At 37.6% G+C, this 22,551-nt stretch overlaps 1 protein-coding gene across 1 annotated transcript in view; it reads right to left on the bottom strand.

The window, feature by feature from the left end:
- Nucleotides 1-22,551, bottom strand: part of BDP1 (BDP1 general transcription factor IIIB subunit) — an 88,044-nt gene that overhangs the window by 6,080 nt on the left and 59,413 nt on the right. Inside the window, exons 27-38 of the mRNA XM_055421894.2 lie at nucleotides 21,333-21,369; nucleotides 20,778-20,873; nucleotides 18,389-18,617; nucleotides 17,743-17,903; nucleotides 15,147-15,297; nucleotides 14,761-14,941; nucleotides 12,741-12,801; nucleotides 11,773-11,956; nucleotides 10,822-11,026; nucleotides 5,980-6,019; nucleotides 3,491-3,755; nucleotides 1,431-1,677 (exon numbers count right to left, since the gene is read on the bottom strand). Coding sequence (XP_055277869.2) covers nucleotides 1,431-1,677; nucleotides 3,491-3,755; nucleotides 5,980-6,019; nucleotides 10,822-11,026; nucleotides 11,773-11,956; nucleotides 12,741-12,801; nucleotides 14,761-14,941; nucleotides 15,147-15,297; nucleotides 17,743-17,903; nucleotides 18,389-18,617; nucleotides 20,778-20,873; nucleotides 21,333-21,369 — 1,857 coding nt within the window. The remainder of the gene's footprint in view (nucleotides 1-1,430; nucleotides 1,678-3,490; nucleotides 3,756-5,979; nucleotides 6,020-10,821; nucleotides 11,027-11,772; nucleotides 11,957-12,740; nucleotides 12,802-14,760; nucleotides 14,942-15,146; nucleotides 15,298-17,742; nucleotides 17,904-18,388; nucleotides 18,618-20,777; nucleotides 20,874-21,332; nucleotides 21,370-22,551) is intronic.

Genomic DNA, 22,551 nt, shown 5'->3' with positions numbered 1-22,551 from the left:
AAAGTTTTAAAACTGATTATTCAAAATTTTATACCTGTGGAGAAAAACTTTTAATCATAAAAGTAATCTAATAACTTACAAAGAAATGAGTAATAGATTTAACTAAACATTTAAAAGTTATGTGTAACAAAATTTTTAAAAGTAAATAAACTTGGAAAAAAATACTTGTAGTGAAGAGCTAAAAGGTATGTGGCTTATTTACATGCATAAAGATCTCATACAAAAGAAAACTACTGAGATTCCAAAAGTTATAAATCACCAAACAGAAACAACACAGCAATTTAAAAAGAGACAGAATCTAGTAATATAGGGGAAAAAACCAACTCACTAACAACTGAAGAAATGCAAATTTTAAAACTGAAATGACAGGAGTTCCCTGGTGGTCGAGTGGTTAAGAATCTGCCCGCCAATGCAGGGGACATGTGTTCAATCCCTGGTCTGGGAAGATCCTAAATGCCTTGGGGCAACTAAGCCCATGTGTCACAACTACTGAGCCAACACTCTGGAGCCCGGGCTGCACAGCAAGAGGAGTCCACATACAGCAACCACACAGTAGCCCCTGCTTGCCTCCAAGAGAAAGCTCTCACACTGCAGCAAAGACCCAGCAGAGCCATAAATAAATAAATACATAATTTTTAGAAAATGAAATTACATTTCCACTCCTCCACCACTATATTAAATAAGAAAAACAAGTGTATTTTGAAGAGTAATATCTCAGGCTGGTAAGGATGTGACCAAACTGGCATGGTTACACTTGGTAATTACTATTCTCCAAAGTAATTTGGCAACAATAATAAAGACTCATAAAATTCTGGTCTCAGAATATAATTGTAGGAAATAATAGAAAATATTTTTAAAATTTTAAAAATGTTCTTTACAAAAATACACTTTCCTTTGAGGCTCCATGCTATCCAATAATAGTCACCAGCCCTTTCTTTGTTGAGATAAGTCATCCCAATATTCTTCTAAAGTCTTTGATATAAGTTGACAGATTTTTCTGCCCTAGTACTTGCTATGACAGCTTTAGAATGCATAGAAATGAAACATGCAAGCAAATTCTAATTTTACCATTCCGTGAATTCCTATAGGTGTCAGGACATTTTTCCTCAAGGAAATAAAATGCAAGCACTGCTTTGTTTTGCTTCCACAAAAGGAGCAAAAAGGTCAGAAGGATCTTTGCAGTAAAGGACTGGCAATTATGTGTTTATTTATGGTTAGTTCAATGGCTCTGTACTAAACTAGCTGTAACTTTCTAATTCAGCACCTTATCTTCTTCTAATACGTGGGGTAAAATAGGGAGGAGATGAATTGGAGTAGCTCTGCAATAATTTCTGACATCCAGATGAAGAAAGCAATTACCATGTCTTTCCTAATTGAGCCTGATAACCAGTCCATTCTACACAAATAAACAAAGAACAGTTATCACATACCTGAGTTGCTGAACTATCATTATTCGTAGGTTGAGTATTGTCAACAACACTTGGAGATTGAACATCAGAGGACTCTTGAGTTTTTTTCTGGCTTACACTAGGCAGATTAGATCTTTTCAAATTTTGCCTTGATACAGGTATAACAGGTTTTAGGCGTTTCTTACTATGAACCTGCGTAGGTTCATCAGAGTCCAAGCTATTCTTTGAACATATTAAAGACAAAAATCCCAGGGGTCTTCTGCCAGGTCTGGAAATGCAAATGTAAATATATTAAAGAATATCCAGAAAGACACATTCTTTTTTTTAAATAGTCACTAAATTTTACATAGGCAGATTATTACAGCAAAGAACCTAAAAGCAGGAATGTACAAAATTTTATAGGACAACACAGATACCCGTACAAACTTTTTTTTCTTGCCCTGCTGCCTGGCCATTGGGATCTTAGTTCCTGCACCAGGGATCAAACTCACGCTCCCTACATTGGAAGCTTGGAGTCTTAACCACAGGGAAGTCCCAGGAAAACACATTCTTAACACCAACTTCTTTCCATGAATGCTAAACTGGCACATGTGATACCACATGAGTGGCACATCTTCTAAGTACTGATACCACTAGGTACTGAATATCACCATGTCATGACATATACTTGTGACGAAGGTCAAAGCTTTCTCTAGAGTAGTTCTTATCAAGCTTGAAAGTGCATACAAATCGCCTGGGGATCTTATTAAAATGAGGATTCTGACTGAGCTGATGAGGAGTGGGGCCAGAGTTCTGTATTTCCATTGAGTTCTCAAATGATGCCCCAGTTGTTGGTCCCAGGACCACATTTTGAGCAGGAAGACTCCAGAGTAGGGGTCAGCAAGCTATGATCCACATGCCAAATGCAGTCCACCAACTGATTCTATAATCAAACTTACTGGAACAGAGCATGCTTATTTGTTTACATATATATGATTATATAATCACAATGTAATATATAATGTTCTATAGAACTCTTGTTCTAAAACACTGCTTCTCAACTGGTTTAACCCAAACTCCCATGACGTTGCCTTCATTCTATTTTAAGCAAATTCCTAATTCCAGAAAAGATGTAGTTTATATAACAAAAAGAACAGGTTTGTTAAATATGCTTTTTCAAGTTATATATGTCCTTCCTCCCACTTTCCTTTAGTGGAGACTGGTACATATCCTCCCCTCTTCAATTTACCAACACCACATTAATGATTTGAACGCTGCCGCTAAGCCAATAGATGTCCATAACCCAGCAGACTTGCTTCTAGTACGAGGACATAATGTGGGAGAAGCTGGTCTGGGCTTAAATTCCACACTTACTCTTATAGGAAGAAAGCCAGACCTGACCTCTTTGGTATGCCACAAGAGAGATAAATGCACATATTATCTGGGACTTCAATAAAACAACTTCCAGACTACTTCTGATGTCAGCCCTATGTCTCATTCCATCCACATCTGCACTGGGAGCTACTGTGCAGTAGAATAAATAATTATCAAAATAATAACCATGAACAATCTGAAAAAGAAAGTGTGCAATCCTAAATTCTAAAGATTTTCTATCTAAAAGTCAAACTTTCAGGACTGAAAGTCCGTCGTCATCATTTAGTTGCTCGGTCGTGTCCAATTCTTGCAACCCCACAGACTGTGGCCTGCCAGGCGCCTCTGTCCACAGGATTCTCCAGGCAAGAATACTGGGGTGGGTTGCCATTTCCTTCTCCAGAGAATCTTCACAACCCAGGAACCAAACCTGGGTCTCCTGCATTGCAGGCAGATCCTTTACCGACTGAGCTATGAGGGAAGCCCTTACCTTAAAGTTAAGCTCTTCTCATATGGAATGTCCTCCTCTGAAAGTGTCTGGCATTAACTGTATTTCCTTTGATGACACCCGTTCCCTTTATATTAATGACAGAGGGGTATGTTCACAAAACACCATCCTCAGTACTGGACTTAGTCTTTATACATGTTACACCTATTCCATATAGGTTTAATTTATCCACTGAGATCAAAATGTGGAGAGAAAGGAAACATTAAAGACTTTCTCATGATACCTGGTTAGGGGGGTTTTTGAAGACGATGTGATGCTACCCATTTGTTCAGACTTAGAAGCAGCACAAGTTCTTTCTTCCTTATCAGACACCATTATCTCATCCTGAGGTAACTGAGATGCATTCTTTTCTTGTGTATCTGTTATTTTATCAAGAGATCCAGATCTGATACTCTGAGAAGTTGGTTCAAGTTGCTCTTTCTGAGGTTCTGAAATTGTCTGCATGGTTCCTGAGGCAGGGAAGATATCCTGTCCCTTGTAAGACTCCCCTTCAAAAAAGGAAAAAATGGTAAGCACATATGTTGAAATTAATATTCAATTATACTGCAATATCTGAAGAAGAAAATCCATGATTCTCCTACCGTGAACCTACTTTGGTAAGCTAAATTAAAAATTAGTCAAGTTACTTGGACTATTGGGACTTTTTTAAATTTTTATTTACTTTATTTTTAGCTGCGCTGGGTCTTTGTTGCCGCATGCAGGCTTTCTCCAGTTGTGGCAAGCAGGGACTACTATCTACTTGCAGTACACAGGTTTCTCACTGCAATGGCCTCTCAATGCAGAGCACAAGCTCTAGGGCACTTGTGCTTAGCAGACGTCACATGCAAGCTCTAGAGTGCCTGGATTTCAATAGTTGTCGTGCAAGGCTCAGTAGCCCTTCAGCATGTGGATCCTCCTAGACTAGGGATTGAACCTGTGTCCCCTGTACTGGCAGGCAGATTCCCAACCACTGGACCACCAGGGAAGGCCCAGGCATATTATAATGGCTAAAAGCTGTGGAACAGCTTCTATGTTCAGATATAAATAGTCATATCAATATATCAATATTTTGACTTAGAAAAGCTTTCTCCATAAATATTTCTTGAACTAGCAAAATGAAAAAGTATCACTTTCTAATCAAAGGGTAAAGCTAAAGTCAGAATGGCCATCACCACAAGATCTACACACAATAAATGTTGGAGAGGGTGTGGAGAAAAGGGAAATCTCCTACACTATTGGTAGGAATGTAAATTGGTACAGCCATTATGGAGAATAGAATGGAGGTTCCTTAAAAAACAAAATAAAGAGATACCATTTGATTTAGAAATCCCACTTCTGGGCATATATCCAGAGAAAACTGTAATTTGAAAAGATATGGGTTCCCCAATGTTCACTGCAGCATTATTTACAACAGCAAGGAAACGGAAGCACCCTAAATGTCCACCAATGGAGGAACAGACTAAGATATGGTACCTATATTCAATGGAATATTACTCTAAAGGAATGAAATAATGCCACAAAATGAATGGCACTAGGGCTGTCATACTGAGTGAAGTAAGTCAGAAACAGAAAGACAAATATCACGTGATATCACTTTAACATGGAATCTACAAATGTACCTATTTACAAAACAGAAATAAGAGTCACAGATGTAGAAAACAAACTTATGGTTACCAAGGAGGAATGGGGGGTGGGATAAATTGGGAGACTGGGACTGACATATACACACTGCTATACATAAAATTAGATGACTAATAAGAACCTACTGTATAGAACAGGAACACTACTCAGTACTCTGTAATGACCTATATGGGTGTAAAATCTAAATGTGGATACATGTATATGCATAACAGATTCACTTTGCTGTATAGCAGAAAGTAACACAACACTGTAAATCAACTATACTTCAATAAAAATTAATTAAAAACAAGAAAGGGTAAAAGCTAACTCAGTTCAGTTCAGTCGCTCAGTCGTGTCCGACTCTCTGTGACCCCATGAATCACAGCACGCCAGGCCTCCCTGTCCATCACCAACTCCCGGAGTTCACTCAAACTCATGTCCACAGAGTCGGTGATGCCATCCAGCCATCTCATTCTCTGTTGTCCCCTTCTCCTCCTGCCCCCAACCTTTCCCAGCATCAGAGTCTTTTCCAGTGAGTCAACTCTCTGCATGAGGTGGCCAAAGTATTGGAGTTTCAGCTTTAGCATCAGTCCTTCCAATGAACACCCAGGATTGATCTCCTTTAGAATGGACTGGTTGGATCTCCTTGCAGTCCAAGGGACTTCCAAGAGTCTTCTCCAGCACCACAGTTCAAAAGCATCAATTCTTTGGTGATCAGCTTTCTTCACAGTCCAATTCTCACATCCATACATGACCACTGGAAAAACCATAGCCTTGACTAGACGGACCTTGGTTGGCAAAGCTAACTAAGGACCTATAAAAACTCCCTCATACACAGCTTTCTAATTCCTTAAATCTAACAGCTGAGCTTTTACAGGAAATACTGGAGTTATATGGCTTTTTATTAAATTTAGGATGAAAGCAGTTTTTTAGGGCTATTGAAGTGCTAAACCTAAGATCTCAGAAGGGACAATTAAAAAAAAAACCCTCTAATAATAAAGGCTTGATTCTTAAGACAAAAATGAGCAAGACTCATCTTCTATCCCAAATTTAAATGATACTTATGAGGGGTACTAAGCAAAATGCAATCATATTAAAATTCATTTCACTCACCTGTTTCCTCCAAAACATTTGTTAATTCCTTTGAACACACCTGTTTTAAGAAAATTTACCAAAAAATATTATAGTTGTCAAAATTTATTTCCTTCCTTTAAAAAAAATACTCAATTTTTTTTTTTTTTTGGCTGCACTGCAAGGCATGTAGAACTTTCTGGACCAGGGAATGAACCATCACCTCCCACAGTACAAGTACAGAGTCTTAACCCCTAGACTACCAGGGAAGTCCTTCTCCTTTCTTTCTTAAGTAAAGAAAATCGGTTATCTCCTACAAAGTGCTAGGGTCAGACATGTTACACAGGATTTCTATCAAACATTTATGAAAAAGACACTGCAGCTACTATTTAAATTATTCCATACCAGACAGTAGAGGAAAAGCTTCCAAATGCCTTTTACAAATCAAGCATAATATTGATACAACTAAGCAGTTTTACATCAGTGCAAAAATATCAAATGAAATATTACCAGCATAATTCAGCAGCATATCAAAAGATTAAAACATCATAATCAAACAGAGTTTGGGAATTCCCTGGCAGCCCAGCCATTAGGACTTCAAACTTTCACTGTCTAGGGAATGGGTTCAACCCCTGGTTGGGAGACCAACATCATATAATCTGTTGGCACAGCCAAAAAGTTTGTTTCAGGAATGTAAAGATGATTCAGTATTTTAAAATATTAATACAAATCAACCGATCTGAAGAAAAAAATAGCATCATCTCTCTATTTGCAGGAAACGTATGAAATAGTATTCACTCTTGGAGGAAAAAACCACGTAAAATTGAATAGACAGGTATTTTGTTAACACTATAAAATATTAACTACTGCAGTCCAAAAGCCAGCATTCCATTTCATAAACACTGGAAGTACTCCCATTGAAGTCAGGAGTAAGAAAAAGATGTCCAATATCAGGGCTGTTTTCTAATTTTTTTTAAAGTTATATTAGCCAATATAATTAGAAAAAGAGAATGAAATTCAAGGTGTAAAAAGTAGAAGAGAAGAATTAAAATTATATTTGCAGATGATATAACTGTTCACTTAGAAAACTCAAGAGAACCAACTGAAAAAATATTACACACAATGAGGGGAATTCAGTAAAGCATTCTAAATTAAAAGAACTTAATAATAACAGCAACAACAACAAAAAAAGATAAAATTCTTAGATACAGACCAGTAAGAAATAAACCAGATTTATATGAAGAAGAACTTAAAACAGCACTAAAAGACAGACACAAAAGAAGTCTTAAAGAAATGCAAAGACACACAGTGTTTCTGGATAGGTACATTCAGCATCACGTCTATGATGTCAGTTTTCTCTGTGTTAATCTGTCAAGGTAATAGGATCCTAACACAAGTACCAACAGGGTGTTTTTTTTTAAGCTACAGATAAGCAAATGCTAAAATTAATATAAACTTTAAAACATAATAAGCAACTAGGGAGATCTTGGAAAAAGAAGAAAATTGTATTGGGGGTCAGGGAGGAGAACAGACTGTCCCTTTAAGATATTAAAGCACTTAAAAGCTACAATGATTTTAAAACAGTGTGAAACTGGCCCCAGAACAAATAGGCAAATCAATGCAGAAGAAAGGAAAATTTAGGAATATACCCAAATATTTATGGGAATTTTATTTAATTTTTAATTTTTTCAAAAACTACACCTTTATTTTTTGGTCTCGCGGTGCAGCACACAGGATCTAAGTTCCCCAACCAGGTACTGAACCTATGCTCCCTGCAATGAAAGCATGGAGTTTTAACCACCAGACCACCAGGGAAGTCCCCAAAAGTGGAATTTTAAATCAGTGGAGAAAAGATGAACTCTTCAATAAATGATGCTGGGACAAACAGATAGGTATCTGGGGAAAATTAAGTTGGTTCCACTGTTCTTAAAACCAAAATAAATTCTAAACAAATCAATAATATTAATTAGAAGAATTTATATTAATTTCAAGGTAGATTTTCAATGTATAACGTAATCTCCACAGTCATACATAAAAAGACTAATTTAAAAAACATTTTTTTTGAGCTTGCGGGATTTCAGTTCCCCTACCAGGGATTGAACCTGGGTCTTAGCAGTGAGAGCGCCAAGTTTTAACCATTGGACCATCAGGGAATTGCCCAAAAGGCTAATAAATTTGATTATAGAAAAATAAAAATCATTTGCATATCTAAGTGCAATGTATATACATTCTAGAATTTGAAATTATAACTTCAACTTTTTAGAAAATAAAACTCTCAAATAGGCCTAACAGACACTGTACGTCCTTTTTCTTTTTTTAAGATTTAGTCACTCCAAAGTACATCTATCATTTTTTAACATGTGTGCTATGCTCAGTCATATCTGACTCTTTGCAACTATATAGACTATAACCTGCCAGGCTCCTCTCTGTTCACGGAATTTTCCAGGCAAGAATACTAGAATAGGTTGCCATTTCCTTCTCCAGGAGATCCTGCCGACCCAGGAATAGAACCCAAGTCTCTTGTGTCTCCTGCATTGGCAGGCAGGTTCTTTACCACTGGGCCACCTAGGAAACCCATCATTTGTTAAATGGAATATTATAAACTGGTGGCATAATTTTGCATATAATGATATGCTATGGTCTTTTTTCCATGTCATTATACTTTTAAAATAAAATGAAACAATGTCTGCGTAGAATGCTGACAAAATGTTTAAACTGGATGACAGATACATAGGGATACAAAGGCTAAGCACTGAAGAATTGATGCCTTCGACCTGTGGTGCCAGAGAAGACTCTTGAGAGTCCCTTGGACTGCAAGGAGATCAAACCAGTCAATCCCAAAGAAAATCAACTCTGAACATTCATTGGAAGGATTGATGCTGAAGCTGGAGCTCCAATACTCTAGCTACCTGATGTGAACAGCCGACTCACTGTAAAAGACCCTGATGCTGGGAAAGACTGAAGGCAAAAGGAGAAGGGGACGACAGAGGATGAGATGGTTGGATGGCATCACTGACTGAATGGACATGAGTCTGAGCAAACTCTGGGAGATCGTGAAGGACAGCGAAGCCTGGTGTGCTACAGTCCATGGGGTCGCAAAGAGCAGGACACGACTTAGCAACTGGACAACAATTACCTTTTTAAATGTTTCAAGACTGTCACATTAAAAAGTTAAGCAAAAAAATCTCAATTAGAAAATCACAAAAAGTAGAATTAAAAGACAACAACCTGAAGGAATTTCCCTGGTGGTCCAGTGGTTAAGAACCTGCCTTCCAGTGCAAGGGCTGAGGATCCGATCCCTGGTCAGGGAACTAAGATCCCACAGGGACGCTCACGTGCAGGGCAACCGAGCCTACACACCACTAGAGAAGCCCTACGCAAGCTGCAATTAGAAAAAGCCCCCTCACTGCAATGAAGACCCAGCACAGCCAAAAACAAAGACAGCAACCTGAGACAAAAAATCTGCAACTCGTATCACAAATATTCAAAATAGACAGTTCCTCTAAATCTGTAAGATAAAGATCAATAAACCAAATTGAAAAAAAGGGTAAAGAATATAGTCATGTCACAGGAAAGGAAATAAAACTGGATCTTAAGCACATGAAGTGAAGTGAAAGTGAAAGTCGCTCAGTTGTGTCCGACTCTGCGACCCCATGGACTATACAGTCCGTGGAATTCTCCAGGCCAGAATACTGGAGTGGGTAGCCTTTCCCTTTTCCAGGGGATAGTTCCACCACAGGGATCAAACCGAGGTCTGTATTGCAGGCAAATTTTTTACCAGCTGAGCCACAAGGGAAGCCCTAAGTATACAAAAAGATGTTCAACTTTACACATACTAAGAGAAATAAAAAATTATTCTGGAATACCATTCTTAAACTATTAGACACAGAAGAATACACCACTTCTGTTGTCTGCTCTAATCTAAGGACTACTGGTCTTCAACCATCCTTTTGAGAATATAGATTCTGAGTACCAGAAATAAAAAGGGAGAGGGTGCTTAACAAACCTACAACACAGAGGCCAGTAACTGAATCTGCACAGTAGTGTCAGGCATCCCTGAGGTTTATGATTGAGCTCAAAAAGTCTGTGTATTTTGCAAGGAAACATTTCAAAAAGAAGAGAGAGCAAAAGAAATGCTCTGGAACATGAAGCAATATGGTGTACTTAAGAAACTGAAAAATGGCCAATATAGCTAGTAAGGCAGAGACCAGGACAAGATGAGATTAGACACAGAAAACAACCAAATGAACAAACAGGGACTTAGAGGTCTGGTTTTATTCCTAAGAGCAATAGGAAGCTTTAAGCATTATGATAATGGAAGCGATGATATTCCCAGGTGGCGCTGGTAGTAAAGAATCCACCTGCGAAATCAGGAATGCAAGAGTCGTGGGTTTGATCCCTGGGACAGGAAGATACCCTTGAGAAGGAAATGGAAACCCACTACAGTATTCTTGCCTAGAAAATCCCATGGACAGAGGAGCCTGGAGGACTACAGTCTAAGGGGTTGCAAAGCGTCGGACATGACTGAGGGCACGCGTGCACACACACACACAATGATACCATTATTACCATCTTACACAATAGGGAACTCATTCAGTATCGTTCCTAAGATCCCACAGCTTTTAACTGGTACAGCCAAAATCCACATCTGTATGATGCTTTCAGTCTTATCTTTAGCCAATGACAGTGAACTGGGAATGGGTTTCCTGAGTAACATCCATCAATTTTCACCTAGAACTAGTTGAAAGTAAAAGTCCAAAACCGGTTTTATCTGGATTATTTATGGTAGACACTATTAGAACTATGTTTATGTAGAGTCTAGAGGAAGAACAGAAATAGGTCCATTGATATGGCCATCTTACTTGTTTAATGATTCCACCTTACCTCAGAGGTATATTTCTGACAATCATCTACTGAAGTGAATGAAGTTTTTTTGGCAGGAGGGACAAGGTCACTTTCATCAAGGCTACAGTGATATCTCTTCCTAGATACAAGATCCAAATTAGCAGCAGACTTTTCTGAATCATTTCTTTCAGAATTAGATAAACAGATGTCATCTTGACCAACTGACGTTACTGGAAAACTGATACTGCATAGAAAATACACACACAGTAAATTAATTAATTAATGATGTTAAAGGCTGAGCTACTCTCAAGAAAACTGCCAAAGAAACTTCTAAATAACTAATATATACATGGCCACGGTCACAAAAATGTTAGTTTTCAGCTCCATTCATACTTAAGAGCTCACAACTTAAAATCCATAATACTGAATTAAATCTGAGGCATAAAAATGTTTTGTCAGTAAAGTTAAATTTTAGTCTAAAATACTTCTTCCTTATATGAAAGGCTTCAATTTCAGATGTTACTTGATAGACAATTAAGCATCTTAATCAATGACTATTAAAACACAACTTAAGAATTTTACAGCAAAGAAAATGAGTATCACAAATATTTTAAAGTGCATCCTCTTTGTACTATTTTTGTAAATTTCTGTGAATGTATATTTATTTCAGAATTTAAAATATATGTAAATGTATACAATGTAGCCACATCTTTAACAGATGATATTTTATGATCCACATTACTAATTTTTTTTAGCTTTCAAAATACTTAAAATACCAACAAAGTTTCACACAAAGTGTTATACGTTTAAATGAAAACTTTATCAGATATAAAATCAGTAATTTTTCTCTAACTTAGCACATAATTACTAAATAAGATCTCCATGACAATTACAAATAAGGTTGGTGAATGGCCTGTTCAATCAATACTACTCAATTCATAAAGTACCCACCCCTTTCTCCTGACAAAAACAGGTCAGATGATTCATTACCTCGTGTCTTCCCTTTCTTTTGTATTCACTGATTTGACCAAAATGGGCGCCGGCAGTAAAGGATTTGGCATTAACTGCATAGTGCTATCAGCATATTCTTCTACTGCATGGGTTGGGATTTCCACCAGAGTTAAAATGAAAGCTTGTTCATCCTCACCATCCTGATGTACATTACCTAGATTGACTATCAAAGTTTAAAAGTTAGAAATGAAAAGCTTAACTGTGAAATGACAGAAAATCACTAATTTATTTCATTTCTAAAAAGTCTCATGACAATTTATCCCAAAGAATAAAAAAACTAAATTACACCCCTCAAGAAATAAGTAAATAAAAAGTAATTTCGTAAAGGATAAAGATGATTCTCTATTGAGAAGATTTACAATTCCTTTTTTATAAGATTTATAATTCTGAATAACAAAGCTTATATACAAAATATTTCAAGTGTCTTTTTAAAAAAAAATTAAGGCCGTCATAGACCAACAAAACTGCTTTCTTTTTTTCCTATAGTCAAATGGGGAGTAAGTAAAAAACATACTATTAAGTTTTATATACCAACAGATATATATGGAATTTAGAAAGATGATAACGATAACCCTGTATACGAGATAGCAAAAGAGACACAGATGTATAGAACAGTCTTTTGGACTCTGTGGGAGAGCGTGAGGGTGGGATGATTTGGAAGAATGGCATTGAAACATGTATATTATATGTGAAACGAATCACCAGTCCAGGTTCAATGCATGTTACAGGATGCTCAGGGCTGGTGTACTGGGATGAATCAGAGGGATGGAATGGGGAGGGAGGTGGGAGGGGGGTTCAAGATGGGGAACACATGTACACCTGGGGCAGATTCATGTCAATGTATGGTAAAACCAATACAATAATATAAAGTAATTAGCCTCCAATTAAAATAAATAAAGTAATTAAAAAAAAATGTTCTGTGATACCACTGAAGCAGATTATCATACCTGTTAGGTCTTGACTGTTTACATTCTCTTGCTGGACTTCTGGAATACCAGTTGGTATACACTGCCATAAAAAATTAAAATAAAAGAGTAAGATTAACCAAATCTAAGTTTTAAGAAGATTTCCTGACAATGTGAACAGTTATTGTTTCAGAACTCAACAACTTAGCTAACCTAACCAGAGAATTTTTCAGGTGTTTTGCAACTTTCAGATGTACCAATAAAATGTTGATTCATTTAAATAAACACACATATATACACAAAGTAATTATGAATAAATTGTTAAGTATGTCTAGAATATGAAACGATTTTTGAAGTAACAGAAAAGGGAGACACAAACCCCTCAATCTTCTCTCTAATACTCATCTCAGCAGCCATCGCACCATTAGAAGGTGACATGTATATGGAAGCAAACTGGTCTCTTTGCCTCCAGCATGGCTCCATCCAATCTGTTTTCCACAAAACTGTAAACACTATTTTCTCTAAAACACAATTCCAATTATAATTCTCCACTACTTAAGACCTTAAAACTTTCATTTTGTAACCAACAATGTCCATTAATTGATTCATGCAAGAATCATCAATGCAAACTAAATTATTAAACGGAAAAGGTGCTATTATAACGGAGAAATCTGGTGGGTACCATTCTGCCCCAGAGATCAGTTAGGATCAACAATATGGGATAAACTGATATTATGTGTCCCCTGATATCATCAGTTCAGTTGTTCAGTCGTGTCCGACTCTTAGAAACCCCATGGACTGCAACACAAAAGAGTAAAACATCACCTATATAGTAACTCTTGCCAAAGACACATAACTGGAATCTATAATGAGGAAGCAATAAAAGAAATCCAGATTGCAAACTAGCCTGGACTCTTCTAAAATGTCAAGTACACAAAAGAGGAAAAAGAGCAGGAGGACAACTCTAGATTTTAAGAGTAAGAAGAAATGACAGCTAAATGTGACCTAAAAGGCTTGACTACTGAGTGTGAAAACAGTACTACCATTTCTCTGTAAGGAAACGTCCCTGGTCTTATAGAAACTGCGGAGTATTTGTGGGTGAGGACTCATGTCTACAGCTGACTTTCAAATGGTTTAGTTTTTTTAAAAGTACCTACCAAGATGGAGAGCAACACAGAGAAAGTAATGTTTACAGCTAGGAATGCATGCAAATGAGGCAAAATGCTAACAGATTTCTATGTCAGATTCCGGCAACTGTTCTCTAAACTTAAAATTATTTCAAAATAAAAAGTAAAAATTAAAAAAATTGGGCAGTAGGGAAAATTCAGTAACTTTGGATATAACCCAAACTCCTTAGCAAGCCATAAAAACTCCTTTTATTATATGTCCCCAGGCTGCCTAACTTCATCTCTAAGCACTTTTTTTTTTTTTCATCTCTAAGCACTTTTTTCATTTATATCCTACTCACAACTATTTATATAGTCCCGGAGCACGTCATGCTGTTTCACATCCATGTTCCTCTCCCTTCACCTGGCTTATTCATACTTGTTCTTCCAGATTAAGGATTTGCTCAGGGCTGGATGCACATTAGAATAACTACAGGAACTTGAAGTAAGAGTTCTCTCTGTACAAAACACTTCCTTTTTTAAAGCTTGTACACAAAGCCATTGGTTATTTTATCTCTATGTTCCAGAGACTAAAACCACACTCAATAAAAATTCTACCACATACATTCTCACAAAAGCAAAATAATAGGGAAAGAAGAAAAGGTTAGTCGCTGTCAGGAGCTGGGGGTGGAAAGAAGGAATGACTAAAAAAGGACACTGGAAAATTTTGAAAGTGATGGAATTGTTTATGTATCAGTTACATAAGGATATATGTTTATCAAAATTTGTTAAATTATACACTAAAAAGGGTGACGTTTATTGTATGTAAATTAGCATGGACAGGGAGGCCTGGCGTGCTGTGATTCATGGGGTCGCGGAGAGTCGGACACGACTGAGCGACTGAACTGAACTGAACTGAACTGAGTCACTCCCTGTTATATTTTACATTCTTTTACCTTTGGTACATTTAGTGTAAGCACAGGGTCTCCATTAAAGTCCTTTCCCAGAGGCTCTTCAACAGAACTCTCACCAAGACCCATGCCCAAACCAAGTGTGTGGGGCCCTGATTCAGAAGAAACAGCTGGAGCAACTGATGATATCAGAACTTCTTCAGATCTCCCTTCTTGATCTTCACCTCTGAAAGACAGGTTAGTATATATCTGAAATCATGGAGACAGCCACAGAATAATATGTGGCTGGTATGTCAAGGTTCATCTCATTTAATGGTTTTGCAACTTTTAAGACATACTAAATGCAACAGAACAGATTTTTACAGCTACCACTTATGGTCACAGTTGACACAGAATATGATGCAAATCCCAGAACATCTTTCCTTTTTTACCTTTCAGTCAGGTGAGTTTCCTGTGAAATACTGATTTCTTCAATACCATGTACAGATGCCACTGTACTCTGCTCTGCACTCTCTGTTGCTGTAACCGACCCAAGGTTTTTATCTTCTAATTCTGTTTCTTGAGAAGCATTTTTCTCAGTTTCTTAAATAAAAAACATATTTAAAACATAGACTTTACAAAATAGTAAAGTCAAAATCTCCACATTAGACATATATTCTTTTTTCAAAGATTACTATACAGTGGCTCTTCCAAACTTCTGTTAATCCAAAAAGCAAGCTTTTTCACACGGCAGAAAGGTGGTCTGGGCCAGTTACACTTTTTATTGTAAATGAGATAATTAATGAATCTGCATTGCACCTATTTCACTCCTGGCAGCCACAACAATTATTAGTTCAGTTCAGTCGCTCAGTCGTGTTCGACTCTTTGAGACCCCACGGACTGCAGCACGCCAGGTTTCCCTGTCCTTCACCAACAACTATATTTCTACTTTATTATAACAGCAGTATAATCAGAAACACACATACAAAGAGGTTTAGAGGCGGGTAATCATGAGGTCTGGCTGGATCCACTAGGGGAAGTGTTGGGGAGGGCGCTGATCTGTAAAGAATAAAGTCGCAAACAGGAAGACAATGATGTCCATATAAAGAGGTAACTGGACCCTGCACACTGAGAGATCTTCGGGGTGCTGCTCAAGCCAAAGAAATGAATTTACTAACTGAATCGCAGGCACTGCTGGCTCAAAGGAAATACCAGAAACCAGGAACCCCAAAACAGGGGGAAAATGACACTAAATATTCAGATCCTCTACATATGGAGACAACTGAATACAACCTAGGCAGCCTACCACTGCTTTTCCTGCTCCCACTAGTACTCTAAGGGGTTGGGACCTAGACAAGAAGGGCAGATGGAAAAGGAAGTGGGACTAGGGTTCAACATGTAAGTCACAACACAGTGAGGCCATTGAAAAAAACTGAATAAATGAAATTGAAAAAATGGAACAAGAACACTATGCAATCATATGGAAAGATTTTCTACACTACTTAAAATTTAAATATTTTTTTCAATCTTTAAAAATGGAATGCACTAACATAAAGAACTCAATAATGAAAAACAACTCAATTCTAAAATGAGCATGGATCTTGGGAGACGTTTCTCTAAAGAAGATATGCAAATAAGCACATAAAAAGATACTCAACATCATTAGTCAAAAGGGAAATAAAATGCAAATCAAAACCACCAAGCTAGGACTTCACACCCACTAAGAGAGCAATACTCAAAGAGACAAATACTAACAAAGGTTCGGGTGGATCCAAAGAAATTGATACCCTCACTGAATGTTGGCAGAAATATAAAATGGTGTAGCTGTGTTTGAAACAGTTTGGCAGTATCTCAAAAGATTAAACACAGAATTACCACATGACCCAACAATTCCACTTGTAGGCATAAACCCAAGAGAAATAAAAACACAAGTCCACACAATAACATAAATGAATGTTCTTAGCAGCATTATTTATAAAATCCAAAATACTAACCACTGAACTGAACTTTTTTTTAGCGGTGGGGGGAGGGGTGGTCAGTACGCAGCGCAGTTTGTGGGATTTTAATTCCCTAACCAGGGATTGAACCCACGCCCCTGCAGTGGAAGCATGCAGTCTAACCACTGGACTGCCAGGGGATTCCCAAATCGTACACTTTAAATGGTGAATTCCATGGTATGTGAGTTATCTCAACAAAACTGCCACTTTCAAGAAATGCTGGACAGTAGATACAATATGCATATATTTTTGTTCTTGCTGAAAGGAATATATGTGTGTACATATATGTGTGTATATGTGTATATACATACACCCTTATTTAGATGCTCATGTGGATAAAACATTCCTAGAAGTCTATAATAAAAACTGATACTGGAAATGGGATTAGGGGACTGGGAACCAAGAAAGGAGGGAGTTTTTTAAATTTTTCCCTTTTGGGTACTGTCTTGTCTTCTGCCACGTGCATGGGTGCCTAAGAGATGTATGTTTGAGTATTGACATATAAACAAACACAAAGAAATATATATATATACATATATATACACAAAGAGAAAGTCAGATCAAGTAAATATAGTGAAAGGGTAGTAATTACTGAAACCAATCAGTGGATTTATGGGTATTTTATAGCTCATTCTACTTTCTGCATGCTTTAACTTTTTAATAGTTAAGTTAAAATAATTGCAACAACTTATGCTAAAGGTGCAGCAGCAGCATGCTAAAGCTGAAACTCCAATACTTTGGCCACCTCATGCGACGAGTTGACTCACTGGAAAAGTCTGATTCTGGGAGCGATTGGGGGTGGGAGGAGACGGGGACGACAGAGAATGAGATGGCTGGATGGCATCACCGACTCTATGGACATGAGTTTGGGTGAACTCTGGGAGTTGGTGATGGACAGGGAGGCCTGGCGTGCTGTGATTCATGGGGTCGCAGAGAGTCGGACACGACTGAGCGACTGAACTGAACTGAACTGAATATCCCATTTGAAATGACAATAAAATTTCTTGTGACAAAGTAATTTTGTAACTTTTAAGGGAACAATAAAGTTTACCTCTTTGAATTTCCACTTCTTCTCCTTTAGTTACAAACAAACTAGGAACTTTCTGATGAGCACCAAATCTCTTGGTCCCTAAAATCTTCTTAAGATTTGGCTTGGGCTTGGCAAATCTACTTCTCTTTCTCAAATTATTGGTCACTTCAGAAGTTGTAGTTCTAGAACCAGGTGAGAAGAGAAACTGATCAACTGTGGAAAAAGTCTCTCTCACACTGATTCCCTCTATCCAGCACTGGTACAGTTAAATGCCATCTTCTCAGGAGCTATACCATCTAGGGTGTTTATTTCTTAATGCTAAAATTATTACATGGCAGAAATAAGAAATATCTAAAAGCTTTGAGAAAAGAAGAGAATCTGGACCTGTAAAACGGGGACTATATTTACATAGGAGACTGTTTCTTTAAAGCTTAAAACATGCATTGTGGTTAATTTTAATACGTAAACCATTAAACTAAAATCAAAATCAGCTAATCTTTACTTTTAAAGGGTGAAAAACTAGCACTGCCCACTTTACATTTAATTAGTTATTACTCAAAGGTATTAGCCAAGTTGATGGTTGGTTTATATATATTTATCAGTTGAACACTATAATTTATTTTGTAAAACTCAAAAAACAGCAATAGTTTAATAAAGCAAAATAAACCTGGATGATGTAGTGTTTTCCTTTACTTTTTCTGTCAAACCAATTTCTTCTTCAGTATTCTGTTTATCCACATCCAATACAATCTTGTTTTCTTCTACCAATGGAGATGTACTATGGACAGGTGAAGAAGGTTCCTGACATTCATGAACAATTTTGAGATTTATATTATCTGGGCTAAAAGGAATATGGCTTCGATCGATTGAATGAGCATCAGGAAGTATACATATTCCTATTGCAGAAAAAAACAGAAAATTAAAATTGACACAAATAGATGTCCAAATGAATCCTTCAACATGCAGCAACTACCAAATTCTTTTTTTTAATTTAATTTTGTGTGTGTGCGGGGGAGTGCAGCCACCACCACACTACACAGCGTGTTGGATCTTAGTAGAGACACAGATGTATAGAACAGTCTTTGGGACTCTGTGGGAGAGGGTGAGGGTGGGATGATTTGGGAGAATGGCACTGAAACATGTATGTTGTCATATGTGAAACAAATCACCAGTTCAGGGTCGATGCACGCTACAGGATGCTCAGGGCTGGTGTGTGGGGATGACCCAGAGGGAGGATAAAGGGAGGAGGGAGGTGGGAGGGGGGTTCAGGAGGGGGAACTCATGTACACCCGGGGTGGACTCATGTCAATGTATGGCAAAATCAACCAATATAATATTGTAAAATAATTAGCCTCCAATAAAAAAATAAATAAAAATTAAAAAAATAAAGTTAAGTTTGAGACTCCATAAAAGTCTCAGAAAAATAAAAAAAAGGGTCTATGGATCTTAGTTCCCTAACCAGGGACTAAATCCATGTCCCCAGCAGTGGAAGCACAGTTTTAATCAATGGACTACCAAGGAAGTCCCTAATATATTTTTTTTTTGAGTAAACAATGTGTTAAAGATTTATTAAATTCATTAAGGAGAGGACCAAAGGAATGATAAAATGGGTAAAACACATTTGAGAAACTAAATATCTATATTATTTTTAAAGTATGCTCTTTCTGGCTCCAAGTTTAAATTTATGACCTCATGTCTCATGCTAGCAGTTTGACATGTTCGAGGCCTGGCGTGCTGTGATTCAGGGGGTTGCAAAGAGTTGGACACGACTGAGCGACTGAACTGAACTGAACTGAAGTTTAATAATTCTTATAGACCGAAACTTTGTTATTATAAATAAATCTTTTTGTTATTTTCATTAACTATATAACCTCAGATGAATTTCAAGACAGGATTATCTTCATTTATGATTTTTTAAAACCAGTATTTTACATGCTAGACATCTGTGACAGGTTGCAATGCAATACTTTCCCATTGAAAAGGGCTTCTACAGGGAACACAATTCAAGAGACTTCCCTGATAATTATATAGTTATGGGCCTAGAAGGCTGACACTTCAATGGCAGGTCACTCGTCAGCAGTTAAAATAATTAACAGCAGCATAATTAACATAATTATCCATTTAATATACTTAAAGTAGAAGGTAGGCCTCCCAGGGGGCACAGGGGAAAAGAATCCACCTGTCAATCCAAGAGATGCGGGTTAGATCCCTGGGAAGTAGGAAATGGCTACCTACTCCAGTATTCTTCCCTGTTAAATTCCATGGGCAGAGGAGCTTGGCAGGCTACAGTCCACGGGGTCGCAAAGAGTTGGACATGACTGAGTGCATGCGCTGCACGCGCATATACACACACACACACACACACACACAAAGTAGAAAGCACTTTGATAGTAAAGACCATAGGCTAAAATAAACTACTAAAAGTCTTGGTTGACATGTATTTACACTAACATAATAATCTAAATAATCTCAATGAATGCTACTATCCCTTCACACTGTATTTGACTGTCATGTAATTGAGAAGTCTATCTGAAGCAGCAGCTCCTTTGCCAAAGAGACATGCACAGTGATCAGTGATCAATGAACTTAGCTGACCAATGACTTAAGATGATAAAGGTAGAGCATTCAGTAGATTAACTATTCCATGAATACCTATTATCCTCAGTAAACCCGGTGCACTATGTGAAAATACAGGCCACTACATTTGGAGGGCCAAGTAAGTAGGATGGATCAATACATGTGTGTGTGCTTGTGTGTGCTTAATCGCTCAGTTGTGTGTAACTCTTTGCGACTCCATGGACTGTAGCCTGCCAGGCTCCTCTGTCCATGGGACAGGCAAAAATCCTGGAACAGGCTGCCATGCCCTCCTCCAGGGGAGCTTCCCAACCCAGGAATCATATATATACATATTACTTTTTCTAGAAAAATAACAAAGTGACACTAACTTCAAATATAAAAAGGCAGATAGCCACTTAATATTCAAATATGAGTATAATCTCTTAAACGTTGGATTTTAAAGGTTTCTTCTTTTGTTAGGACTTCTCTTTTATCCTTACCATCACTCTGTTCTGGGCTAATCTCTGACTGCAACACGAGATCTCCCATAGTCAGTAGGGTTATGGCAGCTTCAGTGCTCCCATCGTTGGTACTTTCTGAAAAACCAAACCAACACTAAGAGAAGAATGCATCTGGACAATTAGCTTTGCTTGCTTAGAAAGCAATCTCAGTGTAGGGGTTTACCCTCTTTTCACGCGCTTCCACACCACGGACCCCTTACCAGGGCAGTGTTTCATTCAGTCCGTACACTACAAAGAAGTGTCAGCTGTTGACTTTAGCCCCTAAAGTGCCTCCTTCCCATTCAACAACTCAATACCTTCAGTGGAAATATGCACATCTGTGCATTATCAGAGAAAATACATACTTCCTTATTAAACACTTAATCACTCTCCAAAGCAGCATTCCAAGACTCCAAGTTTCTCCTAGACATAATACTTTCACCTGCTAAATCTTCAACTTTCCAGCAAACTGACTCATTTACTATCACCACTGCTAAATCACTGGCTTGTTGGGGTTAACCAAAAATTTTTAGCAGTTTCCTTATTAACAGTTACCTGTTTCAGCTTTGGAATGTTCACCTACGGTCATTTCCTAAAACAGCAAAAGAAAAGTATTAATAATATCTTATGTATTTTCCCAAATACATGTTCTGTATATCAAAAAGCACTACACTTTACAGGTCTTTCAGTGCCTTTGGTTACAATGGAGTGGAAATTTATAATTATTTATAACATTTCATAAACAATAGAAATGTAGTTTAACAGTCAAATATTTTCAACTCTTGCTCCTTCTTTTACCTTTACCTTATATGCAAATTTTAACTGTAGTCATATGTAACAAGCATCTGCCTTTCTTATTCACTTTCATAATCCTTCAACTTTAGTCATACCTGCTACTAGTTTTGACCCAATGGAAACCAAGGTCTGAAGAATATCATGAATTCTTTACACTACTAGTTGGCTTCAAACTTAAATAAATTTTAGCAAATTAAGAATGTATAGTGGTTTCTCTGATGGCTCAGTGGTAAAGAATCAATCTGCCAATGCAGGAGACTTGGATTCAATCCCTGATGCAGGAAGATCCCACAGGCCGTGAACAACTAAGCCCACGCCCTGCAACTATTGAGCCTGTGCTCCAGAGCCTGGGATCCACAACTATTGAGCTCACATTCTGCAACCACTGAAACCCATGTGCCCTAGAGTCCCTCCTCTGCAACAAGTCACCAAAATAAGAAATCCTCACACTAGAACTAGACAGTAGCCCCTGCTCTCGGCAACTAGAGAAAAGCCAGTGCAGCAACGAAGACCTAGCACAGACAAAATAAATAAAGTAACTATTTAAACAAATAAACAATATATTAAAAGTTAATTATAAAAAAAAGAAAGAGAAATAGTTACAGGCTCTATGCCCAGCATGACAACATGAGGAGCTCTGCTGGCCCTCTCCCCAGTGAAACTGGCAACATTTATTAAAGAGCGACCATTTAAAACCTCTAGATCATAAGGGCATAAGATGCCCATATGTTTGAAAAATTGTTGAAAATTCAGTAACAAAGGTGAAAGCCCGTGGTATCTGAACTAAGACTGTTCTCTCCCTCCTTTCAGCTCAGCAAGGCAGAAACTCGACCTCAGACTGTTGCAGCCAAGAAAGCCGGGCCCTTCTCCCTGCAGGCCACAGCTGGAGGGCTTTCAGGTCCTGATGTCACAAAAATGTGGCACCAGATTATCATAGGTAATAGATTAGTATCTATTATGAATATGGACAAAAAAAAAT

This window comes from Moschus berezovskii, chromosome 18 (genome assembly GCF_049115385.1).
Source record: "Moschus berezovskii isolate FMDL1 chromosome 18, NW_MosBer_1.0, whole genome shotgun sequence".
NCBI classification, from domain to species: Eukaryota; Metazoa; Chordata; class Mammalia; order Artiodactyla; family Moschidae; genus Moschus; species Moschus berezovskii.
Note: the sequence above shows the minus strand (reverse complement) of the source record. Positions and strands in the feature narration are given on the sequence as shown.